Below are 14,979 nucleotides of genomic sequence, written 5' to 3'. Positions count from 1 at the left end.
GTACTGAATTTGATGCAATATGCCGATACTTATACAGTCAAACCTGCCCAAGACGACCACCCGGGGGACCGGACAAAAACGGTCGATTTGGACAGGTGGTCGCTGAGAAGAGTATCGACTCAAAACATGCCCTATGCAAAGTATAACGGTTTCCGTTGTGTTTAATGGCAAATAGCAAGCACACTGCACGCACGCAAAGAAGTGAGGTATTTAATGTCAAATACAACACGCACACTGTAAATTGTAAATTTAACCCCAGCTTTTATACGATACAGTATAATATTTGCACACTAACGTTTTAGACAGTAAGGGAACTTTGATGCTGTCAGTTACCATACAAGCCTTTATGCGTCGCTGTGTTCTTGATTGCCGTATCTGAAATAACTACGGTGCACCTTTCGAATTCTATGCCCGGTACGTCCCAATAGCGTACTTACCCAAGGGTGAATGTACAGTACAGTTGGACAAAAGCACTAACACAGATCTTTCTTTAAAAGGTATGAGCTACACAGATCTTATTAGAAATTTCCTCCCATATTACAGTAGACTGCCCCATTGACCCACCCATTGACCGCCGCAATCTTTATTCTAAACATAACATCGTAATGGCAGTCAAAATCCGACGCAAACTGGTCGATTTCGGCACAAAATCGCGCTAGTTATCATCAAAAATCGATGAAAACCTCAATTTTGAAAATGATGCGGTCGTTAAGGGGCCCAATTTGGGCCGGTCGCGGTCGCGTTGGCCAGGTGGTCGTTGAGAAAAGGTCGCTTAATGCTTACGTCAATAGGAAAAAAAATCGGGACGGAGAAAAAGCGGTCGAAATGGCCAGGTGGTCGCTGAGAAGAGGTGGTCGCTCGGGCAGGTTTGACTGTATACTACATGTATATCATAAACTGAGTAATACAAATTGTTGTCTTAAAATCATCTATCGGAGCATAACACCCCTTTCTGAAGTAAAGTCCTAATTTCATCATCCACAGGTACAGATTAAACTATCATAGGGTGAAATATGTTATCAACAAGCTCCGAAGGGGCATCTTTTCTGGATAGTTTTATAGAACGCTTGCAGATAGATGTGCAAAAGTTAGGTGTGACGGATCGTTCAGTATAATATAACCAGCTGCTGCCGCACTGCATGCCTGCGAAGCTGGTGTGTTACGCAGAAGGGCGGTTATATCGGCTATATAGATACAGATACAGATACAGAACACTTAAGATGATTATGCAACAAAAAAAAGTCAAGCATAAAAACAAAAACATCACTCGCTCACTCACTCATTGTTCAATCACTCACTAAAGTGTACTTTTAGAGTTAGTCCTCTTTGGCTTCAGTCTTATGAAGTAAGGCCTCCTCTGGTTGGTAGGGATCCACATCTTCTGAGAGGGGGAAGATGATTGGTAGATGGTTGGTGCCTTCCTGAGCAAGGGGGACGAGATGCTGTGCCAGGAACTGGTTACCCTTCCTGGACAGGTGCAAGCCATCCTCCAGAAACCTCTGCCAATCCTGTAGATAAATAATTATTATAACATCAGAAAATAGGGGTGAAGGCAATTTCTTAGGATAGAAAAAAAAAGTATTGACTACTTCCATCATTATAAAAAGTTTTGAGGTTATATCCTGAACATTGCATCCAACCTGCAGTACCATGCAGCAGTGCCTCATAGCAGAAAAGGGCAGTACTGCAGTCTTATTTCTGTATGCTGATTTGATATGATTTAGTCAGCTGTATAACAAGAAATACAACCAAGGCTACCCAAATAGTGAGAGACACAAGTTTTATTAATGGCTAACCCTAGTAAATGGACAATTAACAACAATTATTTAACAATAAACAATATATTTTGTATAATGGATGATTACATTACATAGTATTTACACATACATATAGTTTGTTTTTATGTACATGTACTAGGTTTTTACATGCTAGATTATACTACAAGCAATGCAAAGCAGGGAACAAGTAAGCCAAAACAGCTCTCATAATGAAATCATTATCTAGAAAAATTATTAAATAGGAAAAGAACATTTAATAAAATCATTGAATCGAAAAATTTTATGTCATACCTTTTCCTTCTGCATGGCTGTCCAGAGATCAACACAGGTCACTTTTCTCTCTTCAGCCACCTCCCAGCAGGCCTTGGCATACTGACCGGTCACTTCGTTCAACCTGTTGATACTGGAACCTACAACGTACACACACAAAAATTACACAATAAAACAACATCTTGTGGACTTGATATGCTATTTTGAAATTGTAAATAGCCTTTGCTTTTATAGTTTCATAGAAACTGAAAAATTATAACAGAACTGCAAAAGGAGTAACAAACAGTCAAGATGCACCTGTCGGTATGCTTTACATTACTAAAATCAATGAAGTTAGCACTTTTAGCCTTTATAGTAGTTTGTTATTGTTATATTGTTATTGGGTTTGCCGACTACTCTCTTTTGGCAGCCAGGGGCTGAATTGCGAGGAGCTTACATTAAGTCGGGGCTAATCGCAAGGGTCTGGAGCGGCTGTCATTCGGTGCCACTTTAGGTGACCCCAATACGACAGTAATTGCACCAGGTGCAGCTTAAGGACTGTAGGTTTCAAGCATCACTAATATTTGTCTCAAAGTGCTTATGTCACACCATTGTCAATGCAATACCACTCATTAATCACAAGCCATCAACATATTATTCAATGAAAATAGACAATTATACAAAATGCACATCCTTCTTACAATGTAAACGTTATTGAATATAGAATCTTACTTACCATACTTCCCTTTCTTGATTCGTGCCACCAAGTAATCAAGTGGATATCCTGGTAAATACAAATTTAGTGTCATAGTAAACATAGCGGGTGATTCGGCACTTGGCACCGCAACTGGCTGCTATGTTCACTATGACTACATGGGTGGAAATCAACTTGATTACCGGGCGTCAGGAATCGATAACTAGAAGTATGATTTGTATGATTTGATGCATATCAAAAGGGTGTATATTAATCCTAGAAAAAAATGCTGTGTTTCCTGTTTCAGTTTTTAAAAAAATGGGCTGGTAGATATAGGGATTACATTTTTTGTATTTTTTTTCAGACTGCCAAACTCTAGTGATACATATAACAATACAGTTGAACAAAGTAAACTGAAATGCAAATAAACTTTATTCTTTTACATAATAGATTGTGTTCATTTATCCTTCATTAGATAGGACAAGCAGTGTTTTAATTTTGATATAAGAAGCAGGCTGAATAAAAGTTCTAAATGGTAGCTAAATGACTCCATTACCCACCCCTCAAAAAAGTCTAGTGTTAGAAGGAGTTTTCCAGGGTAAAACACAGCATTATTTTTTTCTTAGGCCTTTAATAGTCATTTAATGCTAATGCTCAATGTATAGTTATCAAATCCTTCTCTGATCTGGAATTTTTCAGATTTTCAGCCTTCCATCCACCATGGCAACAGCTCATCACCATGACAACTGTTCATCACCATGGCAACAGCCATCATCATGGCAACAGTCCATTACAATGGCAAGCGTTCATCATCATGGAAAGAGTTCATCACCATGGCAACAGCCGACCACCATGGCAACAGCCGACCACCATGGCAACAGCCCATCACCATGGCAACAGGCAATCACCATGGCAACAGTCCATTGCCATGGCAACAGCTCATTACCATAGCAACAGTACCTACCCATCCCCTGACAGTGTTTCTGCCAGGCCTGTTCGTCCAGTGCTGGAGGTGTGATGAGAATGACCTGGTCTGGACCCAGCCCTAACTGCTGTAGGTACTCCAACATGTCCCTCAGGTTGGTTTTGTAGTTATCGAGTGGTACGTGCTTGGGACTCATTTCTGAAAGAAGGACTTAATCAGATTATCATGGAAGCTCATCTGTGTTGGTAGTAAAATGCTAAACTTACACATTTTCTAAGAATGCCGATCAACACACCTATCCACAACAGGCTGTGAACTTTACTTTAATATAAAGACACTGTAAAGACCTACTGAGGACAGACCTGACTGATACAAAATTTGCAGAGGATAAGGACAGTTGTGGTCAGTACAGAAGACTACAGGAATGCACTCAACAGGGTAATGTGGAGAGACTTGAAGAAACTTGACTGACTGCATATGTGGGGTATAAAAGGGATTTTCTTCAGGTGCAAATACAAATGGATACAAAATGTTTACATTTGGGGCAAAAAAACATGGTTTGGGCGGCAATTGGGCCTGTGATAAATGTACTTGCCCGGTACTATAGGCTGTGGGACCAGTCAACACGGTGGTCAAATACGGGCTCAAAACCTCCCATGTCTAGCCGAATTCGAAGATTCGTCCATGATGTTCCATCTGACGTAATTCGAACCGAACCCGTGTTCTATTTAGGTCATCTGCGGTCATTGCAGTTAAAACCGTGCTTTCTGGCATTTTCCCCCCAACTAACTTGAATCAGGCGAAAAATATAGTTTTTAACCAATATAGACAATTTTCTGGACAGTACATCTATGCTTTCACTTTATTGCGGACCTGTAAAATGTAACGAAGCTACTGGCGTTTTTGTTGGTGACCTTGAATATTATAAGTGTTGTTTACACCGGTATCAATTACACCCTCCCGATCTCCGTGCGGTATGACATGCGTGTAAACATTGTTTAAGATCTCCACCAAGAAGAGTCCAACTTAACTCATTGACGGCTGAAAATGACCGCAACGGTTTTCCCGAGATTTTTGTTTTTGGGGATTTTTAAAAAATGCCTTTGATTTTGAATTATTGGTAATTAAGTGCGAAAAATGCCATTTTTACGCATATTTTTGACTGTAACTTTGCTTAAAATTAAAAATTAAAAAATTCCAAAAACAAAAAGTTTCATTTGCCTCTCAGATGACGAAAATATAAACATCGAGAATTTGCCATGGCACTTGCGGCCCATCTTATCAAGAGTATGGTCAAATTGAAGGCCTTCCTTGAAACGGAAAATAATCGTCTTTGGAAGCAAAATCGAAACAAAACAACTATCTCAATTCAAACAGGAAGATTCAAACTATCTAAAATTGCGAATTTAATCTTTTTTTGAATACATTTTCCTTGTCATAACATTTTGTTTATTTTGAAATATTTTACGGTTAGCAAATAGTAGGCCTCTTGTAACCCGATACTCTGTCGAACTCGCATAGCAACGGGAAAGAATACCCTAGCAACCGACCGCCGTGAAACTTCAATTCTAAAACTTGTCTAACACTGACAATATACTGGTAAGCATTTTTGTCTGAATAGTTTAACTGACCTTTAAGCGAGGCATCATTGGCGCCAAAGAATATCGTGACCAGCACGACGTCCGTGGCATTGTGTTTGTTGATGACCTGGGGTAGAACCAGCTTCCCCCACGCCGTGGTGTAACCCGACAATCCCCGACATACCACATCACACTTCCTGTAGTAGGGCAGATCAAAAGGGAAATTGGTAATTACTTTATAGATGAGCACATAAAGAATACATTCACACACACACACAGAGGTACTGTAAATGCAGAAATATTCACAGTGATTTATATTTGCGGTTTTTGTGAGGCACTTCACTGTGAACTTAAAACAATGGCGAACTTTTTTTTTTTTCATTTAAAGTATGTGACTACATTCTATGGAGCTACCGCTAAATCAAAACCACCGAAACACTCCATTTCCCCACTACCGCAAAAGTAAATCCCCACAAACTTAAATGCATTTACTAGTACAGTATTTGACACAATTATATTATAGATAATGAGCACATAAGGATACAAGACAGTGTGTTCCATATCACGTGATATACCGTATTGAATGCTATCAGTATCACTGCCTGGGTATGACATACATTGTTGGACAGTAACATTAAGTAACCCTACATATAATCGCACCCGGGGTAGTCACGACTACAAATATCAACACATATTCGCACGCACCGACATCTACAAACAGTCTTTTTTCCCACGCACTATTCCCGAGTGGAATGCCCCGCCTGGCACGGTTGTAAGTGCTCCCAACGTTGAGCACTTCCGTGCTTGCCCGCCCTAACCCGGGAGCCTCAGCTCCCCCCGCCCCCCTACTTTGCCCCTCGCGGGGTCATTTGGGGGTAACCATGTAGATATAGGTCTTTCTTAACTAGGACCTTTTCACATCTGGAGGAAACATAAATGCATTTGTAACAATCTGAATCTCAAAAAAAAAACAATGGTGCAACATCCAAAGGGCAATATGTAGTCTTCAAAATCAAATAGCCATGTTACTTTTTCACAAAAGAACTCACCACTTAAGCTTTGGTAACCATATAATCATAAGCTACTGCCTCAATTTTCAGTAAATAAAATAAACTTAAAAGTGCCAACCTTTGCAGAACATGCTGTAAAGCTGCTCCCCAACCCCCATCGCAAAATGCTAACTGCAAAATAAATAAATAAGAAAAAATTAATTACTGATAAAACTAAAACAAATGGTAGTAAAATATAATGTGCTACATTTTTTTTTATTATCTTACATTGCCATTGAATCAATTGTATCAAGAACTAAAATTTGAATGCTTTCCACTCGAGAATTTCTAACTAAGATATTTGATTTTTTAAAGAGGAAACAACAAACCATAAAACGGGTACTGAATGAGTTAATGTAAACAAACAAATAATTTCCCTTTTTTCGTGTCACTGCAAATAAAATGTCACATATAAACTACTACAGATATATTTAGGGTTCGTTTTCTTCTACATCACTTGCTAAACTGAACTTGCTTTTTTTCAATGCTGTACCATGTCAATCGTTCTGTACATGACTATTTTCCTGAACAGTTATAACACGTAGACATTGAATCAAAACAAATGCCCCCCTCCCCATCACTAGTGCATGGGAATCGGGCCTTAAATACAGGGCAAATTGAGGTAGGATGTCGATGACAGTTGTTCAGATGGTATTCGTTGATGTATCTCCATCTTCACATCTCTTTACCTGGGTTATAGAATCCCCAAACAGGACGAATTTCGGCCAAGTTTGTAGGTCCTCGGAATTTTCTTCAGCGGAAGCCGCCATCTTTGTTTTGAGTGAGGATGATGGGTATCTGACCTTGCGATGACCCCAAATCAAACCTGATTCTTCACTGAACATGTCCGATAAAAGAAAGAAGAAAAAAAAAAATCTTTGTAAGAAAGTTTGTATGAAGTTGTTTTGCCAATCTTTACAAGCATGAAAATTATCATATGTGCTTGATTATGCTATTTTTACTTGTTACAAATCCCTTTCAAATCCCTTTCAACGTAACTAACGTACAATGCAATAATATAACGTTAATAATAAATTGCTTTCATCTATAAATGACAAAATGACCATATTCTTTGTATACTACAATTTTTTTTATTCAACCAAAGTTTTAGTGACCGTCTGTCACCTTCAACAGGGCATTTTCACATTGTACTGCAGCATAGGTGTCGCTGCTTACAATGGCATCACAGACGTAATGCTGCAGTAAAATTTGAACCAGTCAAAGTTGCCCTGAGAAAGTTGTCAGAGAGCCACCCAAACGTCGTTTGAATAAAAATTGACTTGTTTGTGTACAGAAAATCTTGTCATTCGTACCCGACCTAATATAAATCACAGTTTTATACGAGGATGAGGAATTGATATGTATCAATGACATAACATTAGCTATATGCATTAGAATACTTGACACAATTTTAAACGCTTAACCACCATCTTTTTTTTTGACCAGCTAGTAATTTGTTCTACTTTATTACAGCATTCAGCACTTCGTTTCTCTATATAAGACGAAAAATATGAAGTAATACTCACCCATCCAAGGGGCTCCATCTGGTTCAGAGTATTGCATAACATCGCTTATAACTATGAAACGTATATTCTTTAAAACGTCTAGTACATGATGGCGCTTCACGATACAGAATATGGTTTTTTTGGTAATCCTGAATTCGCGCAATATTAATAAATTTTTATGCAAATACAGTCAGCGCTCGCGCGCACGCATTAACGTTATAGCATGAGGAATCATAGGAAGAAAGGAGTGAAAGTAAATGTTGAGTTTCTGTATCAAAAGGTTATAAAGGAGGACAGGATGATAAGAGACAGATGACTACAAGAAAAATATGCAAATGTATGTTGGGAAAAACATAATAATACAGTAGAACATATTAACGTTACATAAGCACTTTAAACATGCTATATGAAATAATATTGACATTATCTATCATTATGATTAAGTGATTGATGTCCGAGTTTCACTGGAACAGCCTATTCAAACAGTGTAAACAATGTAGTGGGTACCTACCTATTTCTTGAGTCGTTGTATCCATGACTGTCTCAAAGGTGGTGGGGGGCTGTGTATTCGTTGCCACAGTTGTTACAGCGAAAACGGAAGTTGTAGCCTCAGACGTTGTACCGACCTCTGTGGTGCTGTTTTGCGTTGTTGTCAGAGGTTCCGATGCAGTTGGCGCTGGCTTCGTTGTAGCCTCAGACGTTGTACCAACCTCTGTGGTGCTGTCTTGCGTTGTTGTCAGAGGTTCCGATGCAGTTGGCGCTGGCTTCGTTGTAGCCTCAGACGTTGTACCAACCTCTGTGGTGCTGTCTTGCGTTGTTGTCAGAGGTTCCGATGCAGTTGGCGCTGGCTTCGTTGTAGCCTCAGACGTTGTACCAACATCTGTGGTGCTGTTTTGCGTTGTTGTCAGAGGTTCCGATGCAGTTGGCGCTGGCTTCGTTGTAGCCTCAGACGTTGTGCCAACCTCTGTGGTGCTGTCTTGCGTTGTTGTCAGAGGTTCCGATGCAGTTAGCGCTGGCTTCGTTGTAGCCTTAGACGTTGTACCAACCTCTGTGGTGCTGTTTTGCGTTGTTGTCAGAGGTTCCGATGCAGTTGGCGCTGGCTTCGTTGTAGCCTCAGACGTTGTACCAACCTCTGTGGTGCTGTCTTGCGTTGTTGTCAGAGGTTCCGATGCAGTTGGCGCTGGCTTCGTTGTAGCCTCAGACGCTGTAGCAACCTCTGTGGTGCTGTTTTGCGTTGTTGTCAGAGGTTCCGATGCAGTTGGCGCTGGCTTCTGAGTTGTAGCCTCAGACGTTGTAGCAACCTCTGTTGTGCTCTCATGCGTTGTTGTCAGAGGTTCCGATGAAGTTGGCGCTGGCTTCGTTGTAGCCTCAGACGTTTTAGCACCATCTGTGGTGCTCTCTTGCGCTGTATTATACGTTGCTGTAGTAATGTCGGTTGTCGAAGTTTTCGATGCAGTTGGCACCAGCTTCGTTGAGCCACTCTGTGAAGATTGCTCCGGTACAGCTGTTGTTGCATGTATAGCTTTTGTAACAAAGTGGCATGTGGTGTGTGCAAGATAAATTTGATAGATACATGTACATGTCTACTTTTTCAAGTCATAATCAATTAAAATGAGCCATGATGTGAAATATCAAACCAAAATGCAAGCTACCATGCCCTAACATAAAGAACGGTGAAACCTTGGGAAAAGAATATCATGAAATCGATAACATATTTGTTATCTTTACACAAATGACATAATATTTGCATTTTAAATAGATTACAAAAAATTGACAAGGATAAATTACTGATGCCCTCTTTTTTTAGCTTAATTTCCAAATGAAATTTAACTCAGTCTAAGACGTTTTGCATTTCAGCGTCTTTGACGATATTCCTCAATAAATAACACGATCAAAATTTACATGAATTCATCCTTCGAAATTATTATTCAAACAAAAGCGCGTACCGCCACAAGATGTTGTCCTGAAACTGGCGTCATCTATGGCGATGTCACCATGGTAGCTCGTACCTCGCACGCCTTCAAACACAACCTAATGGGGAATAAGAAATGTCAACGCATCTCTTTTCAACGCGTTATACTGGATGTGTGGCGTGTTTGCTTACACGTATTTTGACACATTTGCGCACATTCCAAGAAATCTTCATCAGTTAATTGATGAGTTATGGTCATACTAGAAATTCACAGTTCAAGTTTGTATACATACGTAGAAGTTGTTGACTGTCACAAGATCCACTGTAGCCTGTAACCAGACGTCTCCCTGGTCCCCTGTCTGTGACCATATTGGAGTTCCGAGTTCGGCGCTGCCTGTGAATCTCTGGTAGACTCTGAGTTCCTCTGTAGAATCTCCATACATGTGGTACCAGAACTCTAAACACCTTATGCTGTTAGACAAACTTGGGCTGATCAGTCGTGCGACGTCTCCTGGCTGCTGGGGACTGGACGTCTCGATGTACATGTAGTATCCTGGATTTAAAGATGTACCTATGTATTGAGTAGTTTGAGAACTCACACTTTAGATTAGTATTAGAAGTCCTATCACTATGTGTACTCTATTGATATTTGTACGCATGTACTTAGCCCAATAGGACACGAATATTAAAAATGGCTATCATTCAATAATGAACATTACCAATACAATTGTGGCTATGCAAGTTTGGTGCTACATATGATGCAAAATTTGATTCTATTGAGCACTATAGCTAAGGATACTTGTTAATGGTTGTTTTTTGAAGACGGAAATAACGCTAGTAACCAATTAAGCTTGTAGCTAACAGCCGAATATTTTGACACATTAATTGCAATACAAAAACCATGTTCAAGTGATTCTATAGTATTCATAATAATCTAAGGTACTGAAAACCAAGTCAAGGGTAAGAAGTTAGAATAGGGGCGTGGGTTGACTGATATCAAAATAAAGGATGAGAAAAATGCCATTACCAAAGCCTGAAGTATGATCTGAAGATGGTCCTGTGCTGTCAGTTACTGTGCTCCCCTGCTGACGAGTCCAGTCAAAGTCGTCTGTGTTGTCTTGTTGGTAACCGCACAAAGTCATGTCGAAATCACAGCCTCCTGAAGATTGCAATTACCTGCTTTCTTATTCTTTCTTTACTGCTCAGCCCCTGTAACAGGGATCACTAGCAGTGCACATGGTGTTCTAATTAGTAACGAGTGATAATGGCCAATAAACACAAGGGGAATAAAGGTAAACACTGAGGAACATAGAAAGCCGATTTGTGGGTGCAAAGGACAAGACAAGTGAATATAGTGGATAAGTGTTATTTACATATATACAAGGTCGATGTGTAGGGGCGCCTCAATGCAGCAGCGCCCTCCCCAGTTCATTTTTGAGCTGGGGGAGAGACACCGCCTCCGCCACACCAGGCTCAAGTTCATTCCACTCCTGGATGGTACGAGGGAAGAACGAGAGCAGGAAGAAGTTAGATTTGCTCGCGATGGCATGCAGCCTGGTTGGTGCGGCGGGAGCATCGAGTCGCTAGGATCAAATGGATGCATGTGGGACCGAAATGGAATTTGGAATCATTATTTCAGAAGTAAACTGGACAGACTGTTTTTTAAAGATTAATTTTGCTGATAATTAATAAATGTTAAGCCAGCTTATTAAATAGACTACAAACAATGCTAATGATTCAGTTACTTGATTGGTTTGGTTTATTTTACGCTCCTTAAGAGAAATAACACGTACCAATCCCACACGGTACTGTCTTGAAACTGATGTCATCTATCGCGATGTCGCCATAGACCCCAAATCCTCGCACACCTTCAAACACGACCTATTAGAGAAGAGTCGACAATCGTGTCAAATAGTTTTACCAGTGAATTAATGTGATAGAGGGGTGCTATCATATTATACTAGACATAAAATGTGTTTTTTCTAATAAGTAAAAAAATTTTCAAAAAATGGTGTAAATTTGTTTCAACCAGTGAAAAATGTGATAGTACTGGCATTAATTCACCAGGAAATAGACAATCATCGAGATAACAAGTCCAAAAAAGTTTCATAATTTTTCCAACTAGAGTCGATTCCAAGTCACCGTGCGGATGTTTGTTGCCATTGTTTCGAATTGATTTTAAAGTTTTGTAATTATATGTCTAGTACATTTGATACTTCAGAAATATTTTCAACACTGTTTCAACTTTATAAATATTTCCCCGGCCCTGTGAAACTTTGGAAATATTTATCAAGTGAAACTGGATAATTCTAATGGTTTCTAAATAATGATAACAGCATTCTACCATTATTTACCATTTTCTACCATTTGATAACATTTTGTAAATGGGTCAGTGGTTTAGAAACATAGCAATTCACACATCCTTGCAAAGTATGGTTGGGTGTCATGCAACAATGGCACACCACAAATGATCCACCAGTGCACAGCAATGAAAGCTAAAAATATACAGAGGCAACAATAGGGCTTACTTTTATGGGGCAATAAACTAATTTTACCATTTGGCAAAGTTTACAAATATTTGTAAATATTTGCAAATGTGAAAGCATCACACAGAGGTTTCACAATTATTCTAAATAAAGGACAAAAACAGTGATAGAGTCCATTCCAAGTCACCATGAGGGTTTTTAGGTGATATTTGTAATAAGTCTGAATTATTTTGAATAAAAGAATTTCTAAACCACAATAATTAAATTCTTTAAAAAATACTCATCTAAAAATATACTCATCTATTCTAGTTCTCTTAAATATTTTAGAAACATTTTGAAAGTAGCTGTCTATTTTTGCACAGTTACTTTCAAAATGTTTCTAAAATATTCAAGGGAATTAGAATAGATGAGTATTCAAAATTCTTGTTCATTTTACTTCCATATGCATGTTCTAGTTACAATCCAATGACCTGTACGCACATGGAAGCTGCTGAATTCGCCAATATCCAGTCTAGCCTGGTCCCAAACATCACCCTGGTCCCCAGCTAGAGACCATATCGGAGTTCCCAGTTGGGTGCTGCCGGCAGGCCTAAGATAGACCCTAAGCTCCCCAGTGTCACTGCCGTACATGTGGTACCAAAATTCCAGACATTTGGTGTCATAAGACAGACTGGGGCTGATGAGACGAGCACTGTCTCCTGGTATTCTTGGACTGGACGCCTCAATGTACACGTAATAACCTTGAAGTAATGGTACAAATATGTTTAACTATATGTTACTCATGATCACAATCTAAGCAACGGTAGCTCAAAGTCTACTAAAACGTAAAGTATATTTATATAGAATATATACACACACTTTTGTATAGAGTACATACACACACACTATCACACGGACACACATACACGGACACACACAACCACACACAACCACACATACATACACACACACGCATACACAACACTCATACACACACACACACACATACACGCACAAACACAGACGCACACACGCGAGCACACGCAAACGCACAGACGCACGATATAGACGTTAATTTACTGAATAATGCACAATGCATATCCCCCAATTACCATTTCCAGTGTGGTCCGACGAAGGACCTGTGTCTGGAGTCCCAGTGGCACCGTACTTCCGTGTCCAGTCAAAGACGTCTGCTGTGCTCTGTTCGTAGCCACACACATACAGTGTCAAAGTTACAGCCTCCTGATATAGCAAGGTATAACATGTTAAAGCAAATATGACTTGGCGAGTTGAAAATAGTCCTTATAAGTATAAAAAGCATAAAAAAGGACGACAAAACAGTGGATTTTAGTGAGTATATGGAGTGGGAGGTAATTTCGTTGAACTACGTACCTTGTGCGAATGTCTCTTGTGCAGACGTCGTTCCCAATAGAGTTGTAGTATCAGCTGCAGTTGCTACGGCATACGATGTCATTTTCCCCGTTGTTGTAGTCAGGGTTGCCGTACTTCCCACTGTTGATGTGTCGTCTACAATTATGTTTCCTGTCATACAGGACAAGCCCAAGTGAAATTTGTTGTTAGAGAAATATAATGATGGCAGCCTATTCATGTATCGTCTTGTGTGTGCTTTCTTTAAGTTAAAGACGAAGCCATGCAACTAGAGATGATAATGGGCATTTTGAGTAAGATGCATTGAATTTCGTCTTTGGAATTCCGTTTATCTTGATTTTCATACTTTTAAGGAGATTTACAAAGTCTGACGTTTTGATTCACCAAAGTTCTACCAAGAACCTACCATTACACGGTGTTGTTTTGATGCCGATGTCATCTATGGCCATGTCTCCCCGGATGCTGGATCCTCGCACGCCTTCAAACACAATCTAGTAGAGGATTGATTAGCAGATTCATTTACCAAGCTAAATTAGTTACGGCAAATGAACTGAAACCATGTCCGTCTATCTATATCTAAATTATGTTTATCTGATATATATCTATCTTTTTATCTAAGGATAGATACACACTAGGAGAAAAATAGAATTAGATAATTATATTTTGATAGATACGATTAGGTAATAAATGTAGGTTGATAGATGTATATAGGCGTATTCTATAAGGTGGAAAGATTGAATAGATACTAGAAGATGGATGGATTAAGCTAGCAGATAAATAAATGCCAAAAGATAGACTTAGATTGGTAACTATACGGCAGACACGTGTAGATTTAGATTTAGACTAAGCTAGATAGACGAATGTAGATAGCAGTAACATACATAAGAGTTGCTTCCTGCTACAAGCCCCACTGTAGCGTTGTGCCATATGTATCCCTGGTCTCCCGTTAGAGACCATATTGGCATTCCTAGTTGGTAGCTGCCAATAGAGCTTTGGTAGACTCTGAGTTCCTCTGTAGACTCGCCGTACATATGATACCAGAACTCTAAACATCTGGAGTCCACGGACAGTACAGGGCTGATCAGTCGTGCAATGTTTCCTGGCTGCTGCGGACTGGAAGTCTCAATGTACATGTAAGAACCTGCATTGAATAATGGGAATACGCTTTGTACTTGACTGTACGTAAAGATTCATCGGGACTTTTGCTCATAACTGGAGAAAAGTGAGAGTTAGAATTTTTGAAACACCCTCTGGAACGAATTTGAAGTAATATTCATTGCGTTACGAAATACGTTTAGAACTGCATTCTAAGCATAACTTTCCTATAGTTGCAAACATTGTTAACAGACGCTATGATAAACAGCGCAAGTAAACATGAGCAAGTTGGTGCAATGTGTCCCTCGTAAGAAAAATATACGATGGCATTTTAAATT

The 14,979-nt window shown here is 39.5% G+C and overlaps 2 protein-coding genes across 2 annotated transcripts; both read right to left on the bottom strand.

Annotated features, from left to right (window-relative positions):
* Positions 1-1,143: 1,143 nt before the first annotated feature.
* On the bottom strand, positions 1,144-7,095 carry LOC118408742 (isoamyl acetate-hydrolyzing esterase 1 homolog). Its single transcript, XM_035809600.1, has 6 exons — positions 6,965-7,095; positions 6,355-6,407; positions 5,278-5,423; positions 3,686-3,844; positions 2,070-2,188; positions 1,144-1,508 (listed from the first exon to the last, which is right to left on the bottom strand). The coding sequence occupies exons 1-6, from the start codon at positions 7,043-7,045 to the stop codon at positions 1,317-1,319; spliced, it is 750 nt and encodes a 249-aa protein (XP_035665493.1). The 5' UTR covers positions 7,046-7,095; the 3' UTR covers positions 1,144-1,316.
* Positions 7,096-7,458: 363 nt separating this feature from the next.
* Positions 7,459-10,237, bottom strand: LOC118408730 (flocculation protein FLO11-like). Its single transcript, XM_035809582.1, has 4 exons — positions 9,986-10,237; positions 9,727-9,811; positions 8,292-9,284; positions 7,459-7,472 (listed from the first exon to the last, which is right to left on the bottom strand). The coding sequence occupies exons 1-4, from the start codon at positions 10,235-10,237 to the stop codon at positions 7,459-7,461; spliced, it is 1,344 nt and encodes a 447-aa protein (XP_035665475.1).
* Between the last annotated feature and the right edge of the window lie 4,742 nt (positions 10,238-14,979).

The sequence above is a fragment of the Branchiostoma floridae genome, unplaced genomic scaffold (assembly GCF_000003815.2).
Source record: "Branchiostoma floridae strain S238N-H82 unplaced genomic scaffold, Bfl_VNyyK Sc7u5tJ_377, whole genome shotgun sequence".
NCBI lineage: Eukaryota > Metazoa > Chordata > Leptocardii > Amphioxiformes > Branchiostomatidae > Branchiostoma > Branchiostoma floridae.
The sequence above is the reverse complement of the archived record's forward strand: the minus strand, read 5'-3'. Positions and strand labels throughout refer to the sequence as shown.

Bases quoted from the DNA above. Each gene is read 5' to 3' on its own strand.
- LOC118408742 (XM_035809600.1), bottom strand. From the start codon at position 7,045: ATGGCGGCTTCCGCTGAAGAAAATTCCGAGGACCTACAAACTTGGCCG. The intron at 3,845-5,277 runs GTCAGTTAAACT...TCCTTCTTTCAG, and splicing joins CAATGATGCCTCGCTTAAAG to AAATGAGTCCCAAGCACGTA. The intron at 2,189-3,685 runs GTAGGTACTGTT...TGTACGTTGTAG, and splicing joins GAAACACTGTCAGGGGATGG to GTTCCAGTATCAACAGGTTG.
- LOC118408730 (XM_035809582.1), bottom strand. From the start codon at position 10,237: ATGTACATCGAGACGTCCAGTCCCCAGCAGCCAGGAGACGTCGCACGA. The intron at 9,812-9,985 runs GTATGTATACAA...ATTCCCCATTAG, and splicing joins TGACAGTCAACAACTTCTAC to GTTGTGTTTGAAGGCGTGCG. The intron at 9,285-9,726 runs GTACGCGCTTTT...ATGCAACAACAG, and splicing joins CAGGACAACATCTTGTGGCG to CTGTACCGGAGCAATCTTCA.